This window comes from Epinephelus moara, chromosome 9, assembly GCF_006386435.1.
Source record: "Epinephelus moara isolate mb chromosome 9, YSFRI_EMoa_1.0, whole genome shotgun sequence".
NCBI classification, from domain to species: domain Eukaryota; kingdom Metazoa; phylum Chordata; class Actinopteri; order Perciformes; family Serranidae; genus Epinephelus; species Epinephelus moara.
Window position 1 is genome coordinate 19466704 of NC_065514.1, and position 22842 is coordinate 19489545.

Consider the following 22842-nt stretch of genomic DNA (forward strand, 5'->3'; position numbering starts at 1 on the left):
ACAAGGAAAAAATACCAACTTGGAAAGTTAGAAGGAAGAAACAACAAGAGGAACAACGTGTTGCAATGCTGTCATGGAATCCTGCCCACTATTATTCCCCGACAACTATTGTGACGCCAGGTACTTGGATCACTCAGCAGCACATGAAGACAATGCTAAAACTATTATCAGTCTCCTTCGGCGCCTATTGTTTTTACTTCCCCTAAAAATGCGTGACAGGCTGCTAACCTCATTATATGCTTAACAGGAAGTAAAACTGTATGCTGTAAAACTGCTCAGATAACCAACATAGTAGCAACACAAACATAAATCTCTTTTTTCCACCTCGAGCTGGTTTGTATTACTGTACACAATTCCAGAAAGACACACCTATCTGAGACCTGCTGCAGAGTTTTGAATTACTGGAATGAAACACTTGTGCTACCATAAACTACTGGTCATAAATATAAGCCACGAGATATGTTTGAGAAACCTTAAAAGGCACCAAGGCAGCAATCGGACATCCGCACACAAAGTCATTGGAGGGCACTAGGGCAACAACAAATCCTTTAACAACTGATTGTAAACAGCTAAACAAGTCAGAGATACTGAATCACTCCAGCTATAACTGACTCTGGGACTATCGGGCTTACTGAGGAAAACAATGAGACAATGAGAATATTCTTCTGATATTTGAAATGGTGAATGGACTACACTTATATAGCTCTTTTTAAGTCTTCCAACTACTCAAAGCGCTTTTACACTATGTCACATTCACCCATTCACACACACAGTCATGCTCTGGTGGCCAAGGCTACCATGCAAGGTGCAACGTGCTTCTCAGTAACCATTCAAACACACTCACACACCTCGAGGAGCCGTGGATTGTACTTCTCATCTTCCCATTAGTGTATGACCTGCTCTACCTCTGAGCCACAGTCCCCACAACTATAAAACTTTTTTATATCATGATGTGTTATGTTAGGTATGGAAACCATGTTAAACTATCTAATTGACACAATACACAGTGGACAACATGGCAGTGGAAAGACTCTTTTTCAGCAAGTAGTAAGTGCTCTCTGTGTTTCAGACAATTTTAGAAAATATATTTGTATATCAGAATTTCCTACATTAAAAGACTACGGTCAGACAGCAAATATGTCAGACTGTAACGCTCATTACGAAGAGGAATGGAAAAAAAATGGAGACAGCTTTGGTATTCTGAGACCCTTCCCACATGGGCAAGAAATGTCACACATCACATTGCACATCAAAAATGTTTATATTTGTTTCAGTGACCATTTCAGGACAACTCCAACTCAACTTGTGTTGCTGTATACTGTCAGACTTTACGCCGCTTTCAACAATACAAGCTGAACTATAACCTTTAGTATGAGCTATATACTCAGCTGCACTCTGCACTCTGAGGCTGAGTGATATGTCTAAGCTTAGCATCTTAGCATGCCTACCGTTAACATAATAAATATGTTACCATGCTGACATTTTAGCAGGTTACTTTTGGCATGTGGGAATGCTAATGCTAATTTTTATAATGTTGACAGAATTTTAGTTGAGTGCAAAACATATGGTAAAGCCATAGACTGTAAAAAGAAAATGGATGTAGCCACAGTGACATTACCCATTGGGGTTTTTTTGGAGCAAGAAGTGACCATATTTGGCTGAGAGGGTGGAGCTGTGAAGGAGTGAGGGGTGGATCAGACTCAGAGACTGTAGCAACACCTTGCAGACAGCCCAACACCACCGTTAGCTAAACTAGCTGCAGAGACCAAAACTTTTTTTGTACCAGGCTTTAAACATGCTGTAAGGTTGGGCAATTTAACATTTGGGGGTTTGTGGGGATTGTCTCACATCTAGAGCCACCCTCAAGTGGCCATTCAAGGAACTGCAGGCTCTGACACCTCCACACTGGCTTCACTCTTCAGCCGTGGAGGTTGGCCCTTGGGTAAAATTACATTTTCAGTATATCCTTAAGGAGTTGGATAGATCAGCTCATACAGCTTTCACTTACAGAGGCGTGTCCTCCAACAGATACTTTTGATGAGCTGTGATCTGTTTGTTTTGAGAAGCGGAAGGTTAATGGGCCTCTATCGCATGACACGGCTCTGAGTCTGAACACATTCAACAAGCAGCAGACAAAGATGAGACCAAACCGAAAGCTTTTAGGAACATAAATTAACAATAGAGTCTGTCAAGAGGAACAAGATTTACGAGATGAGAGTGACAGTTGGATCGCAGCCAGGGTTTTACAATCACTTCCAACACTATAATGGCAATACCTGAGATAATTGCAGAGGACAGTGCATCATCATGAGCTACCACACATTTATCAGTTCTTTTGATGAAATGTTGCTAGTTGAATGAGCATACCTGTGGAACCTGGGATTCATGTTAAATAATGTTCAGGCTGTGCGATCATGAATCTACTGGGCCCAGTGACAAGCGACAGCATTCTCCAACCCCGACCTAAACCAGAGGAAAGTGTGAAACTTCAACATCACTCTTTCATCTTTAAGATAAACTCTGCAGTTATTGAACAGAGAGAACTGAGGTTTGCATTTCTTCAGAATCAGGAGGTCTTTTCAACTGGGCACTCTTACACTCCTAGAAGATTTAAAGTTCAACTTACACATGAAATCAACACATAGAGAGCACCAGTTTTCACTTGCACATGTTTTTCAAATGTTTCCCTTTTGAGTCCAGCAGAACTGATGCAGCCACAGACATTAATTTCTTCCTCATGAAATAAGCTTTAGAGGAACATTAAACATAACAGATTTTTGACCACATTAAGTAAGGATCACACGCATATCTCATGCATGCAACAATGTAGAATGAGGTGCCTGGTGTGTGTAAGTTAAAAAATTAGTTTAAGGTGTTGGCTTTGATTTTTGTAATCTAACATCTGCCAAGACTGTACCCAAATATTTGAACTCATTGTTGACCTGCTTTCCAATGCAGACCTCCAGGTGATTACAACTTAACATTCCCGAGGATTACTGTTTAGTCAAAACTGAAATACAACTGCTATCTGAAGTGCTCACTAAGATATGTGCTTACCTAGTTTTTATTTTAAAGACACTTAAATTACCGTAAGCAACAATTTTCAGTGACACACCATAATGGCAAGATTTTTTCCCACTAACGTTGACCTCTGCAGCATTTTGGTTGAAAACTGTGGGTTGAGACTCAACATTTAAGACTCTATCTAAGCTGTTTTATGGCAGAGCACTTGAGGCAGACGTGATACAGACAAGGGCGAAATAAAACATTTAAAACTATGACTGTCAAGATTACAGAAAATCTGAAGTCTGTGATAGACTGCTGACCCACCCAGGGCTCACCATGCCTCTAACCCTAAGCATGCTGGGACACGCTCCGGCCTTCTGCAGCCCTGAATTAGTTGTTCAGGCATTTGGTCATTAACCGAACTAAAATTTAAATTTTGGCCTGATGATGGCATCATGTGAAAATTCAGGGATCACAAAAGCTATTATAATTCATGCTGATGGGGACATGAATGTCCAAAGCAAATTTCGTAGGAATCCATCCAAAAATTGTTGAGACATTTCACTTACAACCACAAATGTAAACCTCATGGTGGCACTAAGTCAGGAAATCAGCAAAGTCATTAGGGTGTACCATTTGGGGATCACTAATGTCTGTACAAAATTTTGTTTGAATTAATTCCTGCTGGTGGCGCTAGGGGAAAATTCAGATGACAACCAAATTACAATATGTGGGACTAATCCTCTGGGGAACATGAATGTCTGACCAAAATTGTATGGTAATCCATCAAACAATTGTTGAGATATTTCAGTCTACATCGAAGAGGTGGAGGACCAACAGAGACGCAGACAAGCATTGCCTCCCTAAAAAAATGTCTCGTGTCTTATTTAAAGCGACCACTAGGAGTCGCCAGAGTAACATGGCCGAGACAGTGGGGATCAGTAGTTAATAAAATACATAGCTTTTGAGCAAAACAGGATGAAACCTTCAAACTTAAACCTCTATACATTGTATGGGCTTTAAATGCACAAATTAACTCTATAGGAGTAACCTATAATCAGAGGTAAACAGTTTTCAAAGTGTAAACCTAAGATTCCGTATGATGGGTGTGTTCGGAAGACATCTGAAGATGAGATTTGAGGTGATACTGACTGCCTAGCATGTTTAATTACTTGTTGATGCCTTACAATCTCTAAAGTTTAGAGGGCCATTTTGAAGCAGGGGGATCACAAGTATCGTCAGAGTTTATCTGATCAAAATTGAAATTAGAAATCAGTCTACGGTGTGAAACAAGTGGGTCTGTTAGCTTTAGTGTGGGCGCAGGTTAACATACATAACCTATAGTTTTCAATAGTATTAGGAGAAATGGGGAGTTCTGTGTTTCACCACAAAAGGGCTGAGGCAACAAAGCTTCTTTCACCATAACTCCAACTTTGATTATCCTACGATGCACTTCAGGGAACGTTTATGGTGGAGTGGCTGATGCAGACAAAACTACAAAATATATTTCAGTGTTCACAGCAAAAATGAACCAAACTGTAGGTGACACGAAGAAGCCACTGTATATTTCAAAAATAATTACAGTACTTCTGCAAACACATCTGAATCTTTAAAATAAACAGTAGCAGGTTTTTGCACCTTGATGTGAGGAACTGAATCTGAAACTTGACTAATATTAGCTTACTGAGGGACAGAGAAAAAAGAATTGTTCCGCTACGCTGAAAATAATTTTTTATCACACTAGCATGAGGTTGTTTTTCCCCTCTCAAACTCTGGTTGGTGGGGGCTATAGGTCGCAGGTGGGCCCTATCAGATATAAGCTGCGATCACAGTTCCCTGTACAGACCTCAGGAGGGAAGACGTTCAACTAAAAGCCTGAAGATAAGACAGGATGGCCTTGTTCAAGACTGCTTTGCTTCTCTTCATTTGTCTTGAAGGCAGCGGTGAGATTTTAATTAATTTTACTAGGATGATGACTTACAAAGTGAATAGCCAAAAAGACAAGCGTCAAGTATTAATGATTATTTCCCTCTGCAGCTCTGACTTCAGCTTTCAAGGTTGATGGTTTGCAAACCGTCCCAGATGACCTTAGAGCAGTAAGTTTATGATTTTTGATAACCTGTAACAAAATTACATTTTGCATTTCAAACAAATAACAAAACACACATTTTGATTATGATGTGCAGGTTTACAATATCATGTCTGTTAGATACCCTAGAGATTAGAGCTTACTATCAAATAACAAATATCAACTTTAGACAAACACATGTAAATATAAGAAATTAAGGATCTCCTATGAATTTGTAGATATTGTTTATGAACGCATTTAGTGTTTATTAACGCGTCTGTGTAATAAAATTGTATGTTACAACGCATTTAACACCTTCTTGCAGTGGTGGGGGAAGTATTCACATCCTTTACTTAAAGTGAAATTACTCCGTTATAAGTAAATCATTTAAAATCCTGCTTGAGTAAAAACGCAGAACTATTATCGGCAAGTTGTAGTTATAGTATCAAAGTTAAAGTACATGTTTTGCCCCTGTGATTGAGCAATTATTACATAGGACGTCTTCAGATTGTTAATACAGATTTATCACTTAGCATTTACTGTCATAGCTGCTGTAGGTTGAGCTAGTTTGAACTACTTTACAATCAGGTGGTTCAATCATGTCAGGAGTTCAGAGTGGAAGTAACTCTTGACATCTGAAACATCCCAATAGGGCCCCACCCAACTTGATACTGTTTTATCATTTTGGATCACAAGCAGAATGGTTGGAAACCACTGATTTAAAACAATGTATTGTGTTTTATAAACTGATAATAAGGTTTTTTTTAATGTAAAATCTTAATCTTTAAAGTGATTAGTATCTTTATGTAACAAATAAATGCAGTCAATTCAAAAGAGTCAGAAGGATTGTAGTGGAGTGGAAGTATAAATAGCATGAAATATACATAATCAAGGAAAGTACAAGTACCTAAAATTGTACTTAAGTTCAGTAGAGTTTAGAGGTATAATAATAGCACCACAGGACAATATAAAACTTCAACACCACTGTTCCACTCTTTAAGAGAAACCCTACAAATAGTGAAACTGTATTTCATGAAATAAAAAGGGTCGTGACATTTTAAAGCAATAGTGTTGACCTCTCACTGAGAGAATTGATATTTGCATTTCTTCAAAATCAGGAAGTCTTTTTAACCTGACACACTTCCACTCCCAGAGGATTCAAAGCAGTGGTTCTCAACATTTTTGGTGACATGGACCCCTTAACTGATACACATTAGGTCACGAATATGATTTCACTTCAGGGACCTCCATCTGAAAAGATTTTTGTTGTAAGCTATGATTAGGAGCAGAATATTGTCAACTACTGTCAACAACTGTTGTAGTTGTTAACTACAGTTGAGCGGATAACCTCGGAGGAAGTGAAACCTATGAGCTAAATAGTCACTCACATTCATTATTCTAATGTGTCTCCTCACTTCCCTCACCCACATTTCTTCTTCATGTCTTGGCTACTCCCAGCGAGGATGTGTTTCTTGCATGCAAGAAAAAGCTCCTCCTGAAGTCTCCTCTCTCCTCATGTCCTTGATGTAAATTTAAGGGATTTGTAGATCCTCCATGATGGTGGAGGGGGATGGATTTCTGGGTCACAGGAGGAGAGAGGATACGAGGATGTGAGGAAGCATAAGTTAGTGCAATGAAAAGCACCCTTACTCACATTGGGCCCACTTCTATTGTGAATTAAAAAGTCAAAATATAAATTCCCATTTTCTAAGGGCCCCCTAGAACTCCCTCAGGGACCCCTGGTTGGGAAACACTGATTTAATGTATACAACTTTCACGTTTTTCTAATGTTTCCCTTTTGAATCTAGCACAACTGATGCAGCCACAGAAGTTTTTCCTTATGAAATAGGGGGAGTAACATTAAACACAGCAGTCTTTTGACAACAAGAAGTAACATTCACACATGCATCTTATGCGTGCAACAATGTTGAATGAGGCATGTGGTTTGTGGAAGTGACTGAATCAGTTCAAGGCCTTAATTTATTTTCTTTATGTGACTTTGACTTTTTGTTCAGACTGGAGATGTCTGCCAGGACTGCACCCAAATATTTACACTCCTCGCTGACATGTTTTCCAATGCAGATCTCCAGGTGAGTACAATAGTCGCAGCAAACACATTCCAGAGGATTAATATTTGCTCACTGATATTATCATTGATACTGCGTGTGTCCATATTCATAAGTCCAGATTAAAATACACAATGTGCTATCTCAAGTGCTTGCTAAGATCTGTGGTTGAATAGTTTTATTGAATAAATATAAAAAACACTTTAAATTCCACCTGGTCTTTTGTCAGGTGAAGCACATTCTTCACATTCAGAGATGCAAATCATTTATAATCAGTCGTGCATATAGTGAAAATTCACACATGCACAGTAAAGGTCTCCTTTTCTTTTTGGTGCTAAGTCACTTCCTGTTTTTCTATGTTTAATGAAAGTTGAAATGAAATTTCACAGGCAGTTACTGTTTCTCATCTGACCTTAAAGTTCCTCTTTTCTCTGAGCTTTTGGTCTGTGGGGAGTCCCATCTAAGAAAGAAAAGTAAAACTGGTTACTTTCTATGATTTCTATTAACTATTTGGGGTCAGACTTCAAGAGATTTCACACCTCACCTTTGCCTCTTTTTTGGTGAAAACCATGGGTTGGAAAACTGAGTAGCTGTGAATAAAAAAAAATGATAGAGTTGTCTCAGTATATACATAACATTTAATTCACTGATGTTATAAATTTCTGATTGCTACACAAGGCAAAATGTAAAGATGCAACAACAAAAAGTGTGGTTACAACAAAATCACTGCCACCTAGTATGTAGAACACATCCCTGTAAATGACGCTGATAGTTTGACACAATAAGAAGTATCACCTTAAAAGCATTGAAAAAGTAGTCAAACAGTTTCAGACTCTGTTGCAAACCAGAGGTGTTAAACATACAGCCCGTGGGCCAGAACCTGCTCGCCAAAGGGTCCACTTGGCTCACAGGATGACTTTCGACACCTAATTTTGATGCACTTTCTATGAGGTGCCAGGTTTCAGGAGCAAGTTCAACAGTGAGTAACTACCTCATGTAAAATGCTACTTCAGAGGCTTTTCCACACTGACCAGACTTCAGTTCTCTGAAGAAAAAAACCCCAATGCATACTCACATGCTTGTATTTAAAAAATATTGAACTTCGTGCAAAAATATTGTCATTTAGCAGCTCCAGTAAAAAAAATAATCAGTATCAGACTTCTATCTTAAAACAATATTGGAGGAGTTGTATTTCTATGGCACTGTCAAAGCTTTAGATTTGTAAATGATTTGTGAGGCAGGTGATGACTTCATCTTCTGTCTCAATAGCTTCCACTGAAGTTTGGTGTGGTGATTTATGGAAAAATAGCAGACTGACCGAAGGAGGAAAAACTGAGATATGTTTTTTAACATTAACCTTATTTTTCTCTGGCTGGTCATCATCTGTTTTGTGAATGTTTTCAGAATATCACTGTACTTCTTTACACTTCAAGAAAGAGAAAAACTTGGCTGTGTTGATATTTATAGGTTATTATGCAATGGTGTATTGGCCAGGCCCACTTGGAGTCAAACTGCTGCATGTGGCCCCCAAGTTAAAATGAGTTGGACACCCCTGCAGTAAACAAAAGTCTGCCCAAAGAGGCCAGAGGTTTGTTAAATTTAACTTTGCTACAAGCACCACAAACAGATGCAAACTCCATTGTGTCTGGTTGGCAGCAAAAATCTTAGTTATCTTAAAATGATCATCAGGTAAAACTGAAACTACCAAATTTGCAAGGCTGGATACCACAAGTTATCAAATAAAAGTATAAATGAGACATGATTAAACAGATAGCCTAATGAACAAATACACAACGGAACCAATAAATGGGGAAATAGCTTGAATAATAATACAAACTTGCCTAATTTTAATTCACTTTTTTTCATTGTAAGGTCAGCAGGGTTGTAGAGTATTTACATATAATGTTAATTACAGAAATTACTGTTTTAAAATACCCAACGTCTAGATTCATCACTTAGCTACTACCAAATTTTGCCAGCTAGCTCTTGTTAGCTACTGCCAAAACAATGCCTTACCTGGCTTGACAAGGCTACAGACGCTATCTAGCTAGCCCGCTATTTAGCCTCTTTTATTTGGCATTTAAGTGAAAGTTGGTGTTAATGGCAGAGGCTGGCTTTTAAATTCAATTACCTCGGCAGCTTTGTGACTCGGAAGATGTCCCTTGGAGAAAGAAACTACTTTGTAAAGAGCAAAAAGAGACTTTTATCTTTTTTATTGCTTCGGAGCTAGCTAGCTAACTAGCCGTTAATGAGCCGTTTGGAGGCACGTGATTGGTTGACAGGTGAGGGGTTGGGGGTAGTGACTGCTTTACTGTTGTGAAAAAAACGTAACATAAAATTTAAATGATTTAAATAAAATAATTTAAAGACATAAAATCTGTTTTAATAAATTATTTAATTATAACTATTTATGTATTACTCAGTGTATGTTTGCCTCAATGATAAAAGCTAAACCTTGACCAGCCACAATGCAATTGGCTTTGCACTGCATTTGCTCAAAGATTACCCCTTTTTTTATCCCTATGTTATTGTTTGTTTTATCTTGTCATGAACATTTAAGAGAAAGAGAAATGCCTTGGTGAAGGACATTAAAAACACGGGCACAATACATTTAATTTTGGCAGGAAATCAACCACTCAACCACTCAGTCTTCTGACCTTTGATTGTGGCTGGCAGGATGAACACTGTTGCTTTTTTTCTAAAATCAATGATAATTTTTAGATTTATACTCATAATATGACCAGGTTTAAAGACCACAAACCTAATTTGGTGATTTATTTCAGAAAAAGATCATGGATGGCATTGAAAATCTGTGCGACCACCTGCCAGGGCCAGCTGCTGCCAAACTGTGCAAAGACCAGGTGGAGAAGATGCTTCCAATGGCCATCCAGTTCCTTACTGGTGTTGTGGTAAGTTGCATACATGTTAGCAGTGGTAGAATAGTAATGGTGTGTCATGGTGAGGTCTATTCTTAACACATCTTTTTTCTCTGTAGAAACCAGTAGATGTCTGCAAAATCCTTGGGCTCTGTGGCTCTTGTCACAAGCAGGAGAAGATGCTCCATTATTTTGTCAAGGAGGCCCTTCAGGTTGCTGTGACAAGTGAGAATGTCAGTAAAGTACAACACAGAGAGACACAAGAATCATTTTATGTTGAAAGGCTCTTTGTGCTGAACTTCCTCTGCTGTTTGTGTCAATCAGGTGGATCCTACAACACAATGCACCTTCTGCATTTTTCTCATCAAGACCCTGGAGGACTTGCTGCCCAAAGAAATGACTGAGGTGAGTCACGCTCCTGCAGTGGAGGAACACACATGCACATGTACAAACACAATATCTCTTTGTCCTGCCATCCCACACACGTAAGTAGACGCCTACATGCCTCCAGACAGCACTGACAACTTCTTGGCGACACACTGCGCCTTCCTCTTTATTACTTTTGCAGGATGCTGTGGTCCAGCTGCTGGAGGAGCTTTGTCAGATTTTGCCCCCCTCCTACCGAGTCCAGTGTGAGGCCATAGTTGGCAAATTTAGCAAGACGGTCATAGACGCCATCCTGGGCTACGCCACCCCTCAGGCCATCTGCGCCCTAATCCGCCTGTGTAAAGGGCAGGAGGCTCTACTTGTAGGTCAGTCTGCTTCTCCATCAGTGATGTGTGCAGGGCTTCATTGCCCAACAGTGGCGATCCTAGATTCTGGGGGGCCCCTGGTGAAGAAGCCCATCTAGCCCCCCTCACTCCACCCCATCCCTCTATAACAATACACAAAATGGTGGCTTTTTTAACTGTAAACTTGAACCATGAAATTAAAAAATAGCTATTAACAAATACAATTACAATATAACAAATATATTAAAAGTGCCACCTCGCTACAGTATTGGTACATTTAATGTAGCCATCTTTTATATTATTATTTAAACCTGACAATTTAAAATGGCTGAAGTGAGAAAGCTCTTATAAAACACTTTTTTTTAAAAGCTGGAACCAGCAAATGTTTACATAAAGAATGATCAGTTATCCAAATGTGTTGATTTTCTGTCTTTCAACGAATAAATTCAAATATCCCTTTATTTCCTTTTACTCTCAGATCCGTGCACTTTGTCAGCGTACAGGTGCAGAGACATGAGGACTGCCCTCAAGTGTGGAGTAAGTAAACGACTATCAAGCTGTAAACTTGTTCAATGTCTGAATGCTCAGCAGTGATCACATTTACGCTTTGTCTACTCCGTGCAGACGATGTTTTACTGTCAGAAATATGCCTGGAAGCCTCTCAACACCTTAAAATATTAAGGTAGGTGGAATTTTAAGACAATTTTGTGAGAACTTGAATCCTAATAGAACGCACAGAGCCGTACAAAATATGTCCAAATTTCTCTTTTCAGTGTGGGACCAAAAATATGAGTCAGAGTCGAAGGCCCCAAAGATGACCCAGATCTTTCAACATCAAACTGCAAATATTTCTCTAACTGCTTGACACCTGTGGCATTCTGTCTGATAGCATTTCAGATACTGATATGATATCTGAGTGCATTTTTTTTGATTTTGCATTGTACATACTGTCTGCACTGAGTAAAGAAAGCCAGGTCTTAGCCGGACAAACTATCATGACAAAGGCATTATTTGAAGTTCAGGAGTGAAAGGAATGTGGAGCAGATACGAAGGCTCAACTGCAGGATCAGAAAGTTGAATGATTCGTACAAAAGGAAGAATTTTCACAAATATTCTGTCGACTTGATAAGAACTTTATGTTTTTCACTTTTTTTTTTTTTTTAGATGTGTGTACTGTCCTTTACATATAAAGTTTTATGGCTCCATCTGCTTTTAAGTTTCTTCTTGTAATCTTTCACATACAGTCAGATGATTTTGGGAGAATTATCTGAATAATGTTAAAAAAAACATCACTGGGTCTGACTTCTCTTCAGCTATTAAGTTTTCAAATGCTTGTACCATTCAGCACTCTGTATTTTGTAGGCAGTTCTTTTTTTTTTTACAGGTCTTTATCCCTACCCTAGTGAAGTAGTTAAAGCAGCTCTATGAGAAATTCAGAGCATGAGTTGTCTGCACACGGTTCTTAACATGAAGGTGGCTGAGTCAGCAGCTAGCAGCTAACGAAGCTAACTCCATAAACAGTGTTAGGCAACAGTGTTGGCAGAGCTAATGGTGTTAACAAGGGGGAACCAGAAGATGGGTGCTATGTCTCTGGGACAACCTAATATCAGCTGTAACTGCTGCACAAGCACAGTGGCGATGATCTAGTCAGTGGGATACACACATGCCCTACCATTCATGTGCTGCCAAACCAGTTTACTGCAACAAACCTAAGAGAAGCTCATATTAGCATAGTAGCATGACTTCATTCTTCACATAGCTAATAGGTGTTTGCTGCTATATTCATGCTCTGAATTTCACATAGAAAACCTTTTAAGTCTAACTTTAGTGGTTATGTTTTCTGAACTTGAACTTTGTATTTGCATTTTTAAAGTGAAGTGAATGAGTCTTTGTTCAATCAAAAGTCTATCACTGAGTGTAAGGGTGTGTATAGGTATATCGCTGCTGTTAACGTTCACACAGTAGGAGTATGAAAGCCAGAAATGAAACTTCTCATGGGATTAAATCAAGGTACTTATATTCTGTCAGAGGAAGTGATCATGTTTTCAACCTCTTGATTCTGATACCTACTTCTGCCTTCATGTTTTATCATTTTTATCTCCATCAACAACATTGTAATTGCTGTTGGCAAGAACCTCCATATACAAATAATCATTTAAGTAACTGTTAAGGGTCATAATTGAATCACATGAATCTGCTTCACAGCACAAAATAAATAACCAACAGCACAGCCAGTGAGCACAGGGAATGGTGCAGTTTATTTGAAGGGTTTGAAAGAGAAACTCAACAACAAATCAAACTCCTCAGCATGAATTATTGAAGAGGGAGATTTTGCAACCTCAGGGTAGAAACAGGGTAAGGAGTCAGATATATAAGGATAGGGGCATTGCAAAAAAATGAGAAGGCACTTTTACACATTCAGCAACCACACTGACAGACTAACTTCTAATCAACATAGAAAAAAATGCTCGTCAACATCCCCCCACAGGAGACTATGTAAACAGGCTGGTTTCTCTGTACAACACCAACCAATCATTTTGTCTCTTCTGTAGATGAGATGCAAACATATTGTAAAACGTCTTTGGGAGGTGGATCATTTCACCGGATAAATAATCAAACAGACAGTCTAAAATGTTCTCAGCAACAATGTATGGCTCCTGTCTGAGGTTTCTCTGCAGTGCACTCAAAGAGCCACACGGTGGTGGCAGAGGAGCCAAGCTAAAGACCAGACATCAGTGCTCTGAAAGTAGAAAACAATCTTAACTTCAGTTGTATATATATATAAGGACACAGTGCCACCTAGCTACACGATGAGGACACTTTGACTAACTGCACACACAGTTCACACTAAGTACCAACTGTGGTGATTTAATAACAACCTCACACAGGTTTACATTTGGCTTAGCTTTAACTAAGAGAGGGGCAACCAGGGAAGCATTCAAAGGCATATACTGTATATTCAAATCTGGCCAGAGTCTCTGGCACGCATCATTATCTTTTAATTTACTCACTAAACTCTCAACAAAACAGTCTTAAAAAGAACAAGGAGAGGAGCAACCTTGACTAACCAAGATCGTTTCAAGTGTACTAATCAGGAAAATTTGGACTTGTGCCATCCACGACCCATAGGGTATGGTGTCAAGATTGTTTTTTTTTTAAAAACACATAAATAAATTAAAAACAAAAGCTTCAGCTGCAAGCTCAGCAAGCATTTTGGGACTACTGTACATACAACATTAGAAATAGAAGCCTTTCCAATTTTGGTAACTCAAGAACCAACATGCTGTGCAACTCCAGTGGATGATTGAAAATCCACAAATGTAACCGTATCATATTCTGATCCCACGTCCTCGTGTACTAAACTAACTCTGCCGAGAAGACAAGAGCAGTATCACCATGTCTTACATTCGCTACGGCGACTGTGTGCTGCCTCTTATGTCTTGGTCTGTGTGTGGCTCTGCTCTTTTGTTTCTTCCGTGCCATTCAACCTTTCATATTGTGCGTATGTGAGACTGAAGGTGTCAGTACCCTAAACATGTGTGACTGAGTGGAAAACTGTCTTTAGATAAATAAATAAAAAAAAACAACTTGTGGCACACATTGCTAAACTGTCTTTCCTTGCTGGTCAAACTGTTAGGTCCCACAATAGTGTAGTTGTATAAATTATTTCAAGTAGGTTGTTGCCATGGGATGAAGGCAGTCCCTGCCCAGAGGTGACTGTGCTGGGTTTCTCTGTAGCTACACCCAGAGTCAGTCCCAGGAGGGATGAGTACTTAAACGTGCCTTTATCTTGGTCAGTTGACACATTGAACATCATTTGTAACATTCACATGACATATAAACTAACAAAATAAATACAAAAAAATGGAGTGATGTCATGGTGCAGCCCAACATAACCACTAGGTCATTAGCAGCTTCTGACTTCTCTGTAAAACGTCAGAAAATAAGTGGTCTGAAGGGACAGCACAAATAAGAAAAGGAGCAGATTTTAGTTCACTGGACAAGTATTTGACCCTATATGTGCCAACAAAATGTCAAGAACATTGGGTGTGAGGGGAACACAGCTGATGGTTTTGCAATTCTCAACTGCCATTAACCCAACAGAGTTGGGTAAAATGGGAAATGACATGTTGCCATTAAAGACAAGGCAACAGAGGATGCCAACCACTGTTCATGTCAACTAAACTGCAGTGAGATTCTGAGTTTAAAATCTGATGAATACCAGAATCATCTCACAAAACATCATCAGCAATGGTAAATACCCATATGGTCTTTTTGGAAATCTGCTATAAATATGGTTTAAATATATACTGCACAGATTAAATTAATCACTCCTGATGAGCAGTGTCAGAAAACTAGATGACCATTAATCATACAAAAAAATGAGGTGAGCTGCCAGAAGATGAATAAAAGCTGGCAGCTCTGCTCAAATTTGTACGCACAATTTATCCAACACGTTTGTTCAACTTAATATCTGCAACTGAAATACTATCATAATCTCACAGAGATGTGTGCAATATTGTGGAGAGTGGGCATCTTTTCATGAAGTAGAGGCTGTGGTGATGTGGCTGTGTGTGTGAGGAGGAAGTAGAGGGAGGAGGAGGAGGAGGAGGAGGAGGAGGAGGAGGAGGAATAGGAGAAAGGTAGACAGACACAAAGGTTCATCTGTAGTACACCTAAGGCCCGCCTGGAGATAAGAGGGGAGTTGGAGGGGGTTCAGAACTTCATTGGCTTGGGAACCTCCCATGGGAAGATGTCACGACCGAAGTGACCATAGGCTGCTGTGCGCTGGTAGATGGGCCTCTTCAGGTCAAGATCCCTAAGACAGAGATAAAACAATGATTTATAAAAACCTCATAGCGGGGGTGTTAACTGCATGTTTGTTGGCTGTAATCTGAAATTAAACACCACGACATACCTCACGATAACTCCTGGACGGAGGTCAAAGTTCTTCTTCACAATTTCCAGCAGCTCCCTCTCGCTCTTCTGGGAGGTCCCGTAGGTGAAGATGGAGATGGAGAGTGGATGGGCAATTCCAATAGCATAGGATACCTAAAACAGTTTTCAAAGATTACATTAAGAGTTTTGCAGAGAAAAAAGGGACAATTTAAAAAAAAACAGAGAGCACTCAGCATATTCTGCACTGAGTTTTTTTCCTCATTATTTTAATTTCCATCTGAAATTGAGTATGAACATAAACTCATTGAAAAGGACTGTGAAAAAAAATATCTGCAAGTGCTGCCATTCCTAAACCTCAATACCGGGTATCGATGGGTACGCGAGTCTATGTACTGAAACTGCAGTATTTCTGGACATTTATTCTTCTCCACTGCTCTGAAACAGTACTCTACACAAATAGTTGCAGCCTGTGGCAACTGCTGTTTTAGAGCAGTGAAGAAGAACTGATTTCAGAGCAGGAAAAGGGCATCAAAACATCCACAAAAACTTTACAAATCACTCTAGCAGAATGTGACAGACAACACAACGGTGTTTGAGTGAATAATTCAAGCCGACTGTGGTCTCTGCTCTCTGCAAGTGGGAAACTACCAACTTTTTTTTTTTTTAAAGATATTTTTTTTGGGCATTTTTAAGCCTTTCATCGATAGGACGGACAAGCGTGAAAGGGGGAGAGAGAGAGGGAGTGACATGCAGCAAAGAGCCACAGGCTGGAGTCGAACCCGAGCCGCTGCGGCAACAGCCTTGTACATGGGGTGCCTGCTCTACCACTAAGCCACCGACGCCCCAAAAACTACCAACTTTTAACAGCCATCTTTAAGCCTACAGGTGGTTGAGTCTATGACGCTGTATTATATATAGTTTCGGGGCAAGGTTTCACTTTAGCACTGTGATATATATATATATTTTTTTAATTATTGTTTGTGGGCTTTTTGCCTTTAATGACAGGACAGTTAGTGAAAGGGGGAGACAGAGAGAGAGTGGGGGCTGACATGAAGCAAAGGGCCGTGAGCCGGATTCTAACCCGCAGCCACTGCAGTGAGGCAATGCCTCTGTACATGGGGCGCCGGCACTATCCACTACGCTACCGACACCCCACACTGTGATATATTTTACACTCACCTGGACCAACACACGCCTGCAGAGCCCCGCTTTCACCAGAGATTTGGCCACCCAGCGGGCTGCATAGGCAGCAGAGCGATCCACCTTTGTGTAGTCCTTCCCAGAAAAGGCTCCGCCTCCATGGGCACCCCAACCACCATAGGTATCAACAATGATCTTACGGCCAGTCAGACCAGCATCACCCTGCGAGAAGAAACACGGGACTTCGAGTTTTGTGTACATGTAACACTTTGTTTACTGTGAGTGAAGCATGCAAGAACAGCTATTTCAGTAATACATTATGGTACATGGGGATGGATGGACCATAATGTAGTGACAAGAAATCCAGATTCCTTTAATGTGTCTGTTAATTTCAGGTGTGTTGATGTGACTGTGCAGGAGAATCAATGAGGTAAACAGTTTAAAAGACGTTTTTATCTCACCTGTGGTCCTCCAATGACAAAGCGGCCACTGGGCTGCAGGTGGTATACGGTTTCATCATCCAGGTAGCCACTGGGAACCACCGCTTTCACCACCTGCTCCTTCAGACATTTGCGCATCTCCTCCAAAGTTATATGCTCGTCGTGCTGCACAGAGATCACAATGGTGTGGACACGCAGTGGCACGGTGGCGCCTCTATCCTGTCTGTACTGAACAGTCACCTGGAAAAAAGAAAACATTGAACAATGAAAAATAAATATTTAAAAAAGGTAAATAGGATGTAACGGTCCACTGCTGCTTACATTTGTTTGGGGAAAGAGCCTTCCAGGTTTTAACAAATACATGTAAAACAGCTTGTAGAAACAAACATTTGCCTTAAGTAATGTAAATATGCAATTGTAAATTATGTGTGTTTTTTCCCAAAGGGATTCTAAAATGCCCCAAAGCCTAAGAGCTGTATCGTATTTGATGTGAGGTCATCATCACATCTGTTTTAGCCTCTGTTTCTGCCTTTGTACACTGAACAGCTTTGGTTTTGGGACTTCAAGTCAGATAAAACAAGACATTTTCTAGACATTGCTCTGGGCTCCGAGAGCAAATTGGTATTTACCATTTCTTGACATCTTATAGACTGCACAATGAGCTTAAAAAATATAAGCCGACAAAATTATTTATGCAACTCAGATGTATATCTCTGCACCCCGTCTTTGAAAATGTATATTTGGAAAGAAAGCACATAGAAATCAAATATTATAGGAGTTATAAAAAATACAGTGTTTTGTGTTTTATTTTCTAAGCAATGCAGATGGACTAAGGAGAAGTGGAGGAACTGCTTTCTTGCCATACCTGAGTTTTGGAATCAGGTCGGAGCCATGGCAGAGTTCCATTACGGCGCAATTCAGCCATCTTGGCGTTGAGCTTGTGAGCCAGGACAATAGTGAGGGGCATGCACTCTTCAGTCTCATCAGTGGCATATCCAAACATCAGACCCTGTGAGAGGCGCAGATCAGATGGGAGGTCAAAATAACATCACAACCACCACATTTACTGCTACAGTTAGCCACAAACATAAATGTATAAAGCCTCCAACCTGGTCACCGGCTCCAACGTCTTCTTCTTTGCGATCCAGGTGGACACCCTGAGCAATGTCGGGGGACTGCTGTTCCAAGGCCACCAGCACATTGCAGGTCTTGTAGTCAAAGCCTGTGAAACACGACGACTGAACCTCAGTAAACTGTTTCACTGTGCATATCAATCTTCACCAAGCCTCCAGCAAATATGCACTTCAATTATAAAACTCTCTCGCGGTTTTACATGTGAACTTCATTTGTCACATTGCATGTCAACACGTATGGAGCAGATCTGTGCAGATTCTTCTCCTTCACAATAGTGTAATGTCAGGTGGAATGGAAACCATCCGCTCGACTGTAGTTAAAAAGCTGGAGGCATCTCCCAAATAACGCAGTACATTGGTTACGTAACTTTGAGTGCCTCCAGTAACCTTACTGGTTTGAGGCCACCGGCTACTTTGACTGTGTTGGAAATCATTCACTTACTCACTCAAAAAACATGTTCAGACATTACTCAGGTCACTCACACCCCAAAGGCTACTACATTTACCTCTTTTCAGTCTTCACAGTGCATACTGATAGTTAGCCCTTGGTTGCTAAATATTGCTCACTACCTCTCATAGTGCAATGTGGGATAATTTGAGTCAACAATATGGTATACTTCTCATTTGATATTCTGACAATACGGCTACCACTGCTACTTCTATAGTACTGATGCAATCCTGTTGTGAATCTTAATTGTCCCAACTTTAGGCACTGTACCTTTGGAGGAGTCATCATAGCCTATGTGTTTGATTGCCTCCCTGACAATCTTCTGGTAGTCAACGTTGGCCCTGGAGGTGATCTCCCCCGCCAGCAGGATCATCCCCGTCTTAGCAGCAGTCTCTGTGGACACAATGAAATGCAGTGTGAGGGATGAGAGTAAGACTAAGTGTAATAGATCTTTAGAAACAAGGAGGTGAAGGTTGTCATAGCCACAGGAAAGCTGCCCTAAGTCTACGGTTGAAATAAAACCCATTGGAAAATTTTCAAGCTTTCATCACCTACATCTCTCTGGGGCTTTACCTCAAAGAAAACTATAGCATACACGAGAAACAAAATCTCAATAGTGCAACTAAAAGATGCAACAAGTACCATGACTGCATGGACCACACCTTTGTTTTGGGAAATGCTTTAGCTTGCACATGCAGGTTTCAACAATGAATGTGCAGTAAATGTCAGCCTTTAGGGTCGGCCTGCTTTGCTTTCTTGACTTACCACATGCTACTTTGGCATCAGGGTCTTGTGAGAGATGAGCATCCAACACAGCATCACTGATCTGGTCGCAAATCTTATCTGTAAAATAACACAGAAATATTTTTTAAAACATTTGTCAACACAAATAAAAACACTTCGTACGTTACATACTGAAATATAGCAAATGGATTATCTACCAAGCTAAATTTCACACCACTAAAAATACAAACATTGTAAACTGGTGCAAGGAGAGATTAAATAATTCTTAAAAATGACAAATTTCATCAAATAAATCCTGCTTGTTTATCTGGAGGTTCTGTTACCACGCAAGACAGATGAAAACATAATAGTGTTAGACTGGTTTCACTCCAGCAGCAATGGCGTCCAGATCAGATCCGCAGAGCTAACTTAACGGGTTTTAATCACAGGTGTTTAAGATGTGGTACTATACTTGCAACTGTTTCATGATTCAGCTATGTTTCCGAATTGGTTTAATAGTCTAGATACAGCTGTCACGAAGAAAGTGTCGAGTTAAAATTTAGGGACAAACAAATACGTCACAGGCAAAAGGGTTTTATAAATGAATTACTACTAGATGCGATTATTTACACTAGTGATCCCTTAGGGTTTAGCATTAGAAGGAAGATGGTCTAAATACACTTTTTGACATGAGTGAACCAAGAGCAATGATTTCAACCTCACTGTATATTGACAATAACTTCTGACCTTTTCTCTTGGGTCAAGAGTTTACAATGTTAAGTAGCTCAACCTCCTTCACCCTGAGGCTTTCTCTACCTGAACTGTGCAGTAAAAATTCCCCTCACCCACAATTCTGGATCGGTGTGACAGCATGTCAAGGACGACTGAAGCTGTTCAGACATATCCCAAATGCAAATGCAAAGGGGCACTCTGAGGCACATCATTGCGTTGCGTTCTCTGAAACAATAAAGTGTGTATGTGGCCGCGTTACACCCACAGTTGAGCAGCAGCCCCTGCAGTACCTATATTTAGGACTACCGGTAAGCCTATTATCTGTTACAATGAAGCTGCCCCCACTGCCCCGATGGAAGATTGAAAACTGCACCGTATTGTGCGATAAGCTGCTGAGAAATTCTGCAATTAAAAATGTTGTATGTTGCAGATGCATGCGCGGTTGGCAGTTTATTAGGTAGGAATTAATTAGGGAATTAAACCAGCTGTGAAAAAAAATCCTACCATCAGAAGAGTTGTTTTTTATTTTATTTTTGAGAGGTGTTTCTAGACATTTTGGAGGCTGAATGGTGCAGTGTAACATCTCCTCTACCCTTGCTGACATTAACAGCATAGCACCATTTTCTACAGGCTCAAAAACGACTTTAAAGTGGAATGTGGTCTCTCTAAAAACAGCTGCAACACAAAATGAACATTGTGTGAAATTAGGATATGTGGAGGGGTTGTTGTCCTATCAGATCTCATTCATTTGACTCTCATTCATTTTTGGGAAGGTGCAGCTAATAACCGGGCAATTAAGTGAATATTACAGCTGATTGGTACTTTCTCTGTTGAAGTGCAGTTTTTAAGCTTAAAATCTGTGACGCAATAATTTATAGGAAAGTATAGCTACTTCCAGCGAACAGTTACAGAGCACATGTCACATCCAGTAATGTGATACTGAAATGATGCAACAACGTATGCTAACTAGCTATACTATCTGATTAAAAGTGAAAACTTAACACAAGGAGCTTTAGCTGTGTTTGTGGTTTTGTGGTGTTAGCTTTTGCCGACAAAAACACCCCAGCTCATGTTGTACCTTAATGTAAGAAGGCAGCGTGGAGCTTCATGTGAGTGACGGGCACCAACAGTCCCAACTGACATGTTAGCTTAACATCTAGCCGCCGTGTTGTTAGCATGTAGCCGGGGCGCTCTAAGTTAACTTAAATTAACGTAACCCCCTTAACAGTCTTTTGTTCTCTTCATTTTGTGGTTTGTCTGGGTTACATGTATCTAAGCCACTTTAACACCACGAGGTCCCACTTTTAAAAAAATAAGTGTGACATGGGTAACTTAGTTAACGTTACAGAGAGGATGACCGGGGTACTTAGTGGACAGCTGACATACAACAACACGCTAACAGTAACATAGTAACCTGACCTTGTGTGAGAGGCTATGCTATCAGGCTAACTGTCATGTTAGCAGAGATATAAATGAGAAACTTACCGGGGTGTCCCTCTCCGACAGATTCAGAAGTGAAGAGGAAGCCGTTTTCATCGCAGTTGTTATGGAAACCGTTCTGGTGGCCGTTCATTTTGAGCCAATAAACACACTGTTAGCTAACAAGCTAGCTGCTCAGATACTGTAGTTAGAAGGAGCCGGGTGGGTGTTTCCACAGCTGTTATCTGTATCTCCTGCTCACACACGCAAAGGGTGACCACGCTGTTTGAAGACTCAGCTCACCGGGTGTAGTGTAGCGTGGTCCAGACGGCTGTATTTATCTGACTGAACAACTTCCTCAGACCCTTCAAGTGATTTCTCCGTAGCCAATGTTGTTGTTGGGCACAGACCACGTGGTACAAATGGGCGTGAGCTAATTAGCAAACAACAGTCCCTGGGCTAACTACTACATGAGTAACTCCAGGCTACCACCCCAACAGCTGCTACATACAGTATTGTGTTTACCCGGACAGTGGTTATCAGTCTGTTTGGCTCGTGGCCTTTATAATGACGTAATACCTACTTAATGTAGGCTATATGCAGCAGCAATTATCCCATGTTTACTCCAGCACCATCTCCATTACTCTCCTACTGCTTTAAACACTCCACTGTGATATACCTTTTTATGCATATTTATATCTGTACATTTTATAGTTATTGTATTTTTCTCAGGGTATTAAAAACATGACTGTTAATATTCCAGAATCACCCAGAAGGCTGGTTTTCATCTGTCGTCCCTGGCAAGGTGGGAGTTTGGCAGCCTAAAAGCAAAAACAACTTCAAGAATAATAACCATGAGGCAAAGCATATCAGTTTTGATAAGAACAAAACAAAGACAGACATAAGCTGAACACAGACATGGGCAGACTCAATTACAGTTCAGCAAAGCAAAAACAGACAGTACTGTACATCTTATATTACATTACATTTCAGCTTCACGGAAACAGACACAAGCAAAGGCAAATATGAGCAGCGAGACAACAGTAGCACTAAGGTTAGTCAAGCGACAGGGTCATTTAGCAGCATACAAACTGTGTTTTTTATTTAATTTAATTTTATATACTTTATTAATCCCAAAGGGGAAATTCAACTTTTCACTCT

The 22842-nt window shown here is 40.2% G+C and overlaps 2 protein-coding genes across 2 annotated transcripts; one reads left to right on the top strand and one right to left on the bottom strand.

Annotated features, from left to right (window-relative positions):
• Positions 1–4765: 4765 nt before the first annotated feature.
• On the top strand, positions 4766–15386 carry LOC126395376 (prosaposin). The gene is made up of 10 exons (XM_050052785.1): positions 4766–4949; positions 5044–5102; positions 7090–7164; positions 9924–10049; positions 10136–10249; positions 10341–10421; positions 10585–10768; positions 11226–11284; positions 11372–11429; positions 11521–15386. Exons 1-9 carry the CDS (start codon positions 4898–4900, stop codon positions 11426–11428), a joined length of 807 nt encoding a protein of 268 aa, XP_049908742.1. The 5' UTR covers positions 4766–4897; the 3' UTR covers position 11429; positions 11521–15386.
• On the bottom strand, positions 12987–22000 carry mat2aa (methionine adenosyltransferase II, alpha a). The gene is made up of 9 exons (XM_050052776.1): positions 21748–22000; positions 19573–19650; positions 19078–19200; positions 18336–18448; positions 18092–18235; positions 17248–17466; positions 16826–17008; positions 15666–15799; positions 12987–15566 (listed from the first exon to the last, which is right to left on the bottom strand). Exons 1-9 carry the CDS (start codon positions 21833–21835, stop codon positions 15464–15466), a joined length of 1185 nt encoding a protein of 394 aa, XP_049908733.1. The 5' UTR covers positions 21836–22000; the 3' UTR covers positions 12987–15463.
• Between the last annotated feature and the right edge of the window lie 842 nt (positions 22001–22842).

What these genes read in the sequence shown, in the direction of transcription:
- LOC126395376 (XM_050052785.1), top strand. Translation starts at nt 4,898, where the DNA reads ATGGCCTTGTTCAAGACTGCTTTGCTTCTCTTCATTTGTCTTGAAGGC. An exon ending in CATTTGTCTTGAAGGCAGCG is followed by an intron (nt 4,950 to 5,043) that starts GTGAGATTTTAA and finishes TTCCCTCTGCAG; the next exon opens with CTCTGACTTCAGCTTTCAAG. An exon ending in TGCCCAAAGAAATGACTGAG is followed by an intron (nt 10,422 to 10,584) that starts GTGAGTCACGCT and finishes TTACTTTTGCAG; the next exon opens with GATGCTGTGGTCCAGCTGCT.
- mat2aa (XM_050052776.1), bottom strand. Translation starts at nt 21,835, where the DNA reads ATGAACGGCCACCAGAACGGTTTCCATAACAACTGCGATGAAAACGGC. An exon ending in TGTCGGAGAGGGACACCCCG is followed by an intron (nt 19,651 to 21,747) that starts GTAAGTTTCTCA and finishes GTTATTTTACAG; the next exon opens with ATAAGATTTGCGACCAGATC. An exon ending in GCAGGCGTGTGTTGGTCCAG is followed by an intron (nt 15,800 to 16,825) that starts GTGAGTGTAAAA and finishes AAACTGTTTTAG; the next exon opens with GTATCCTATGCTATTGGAAT.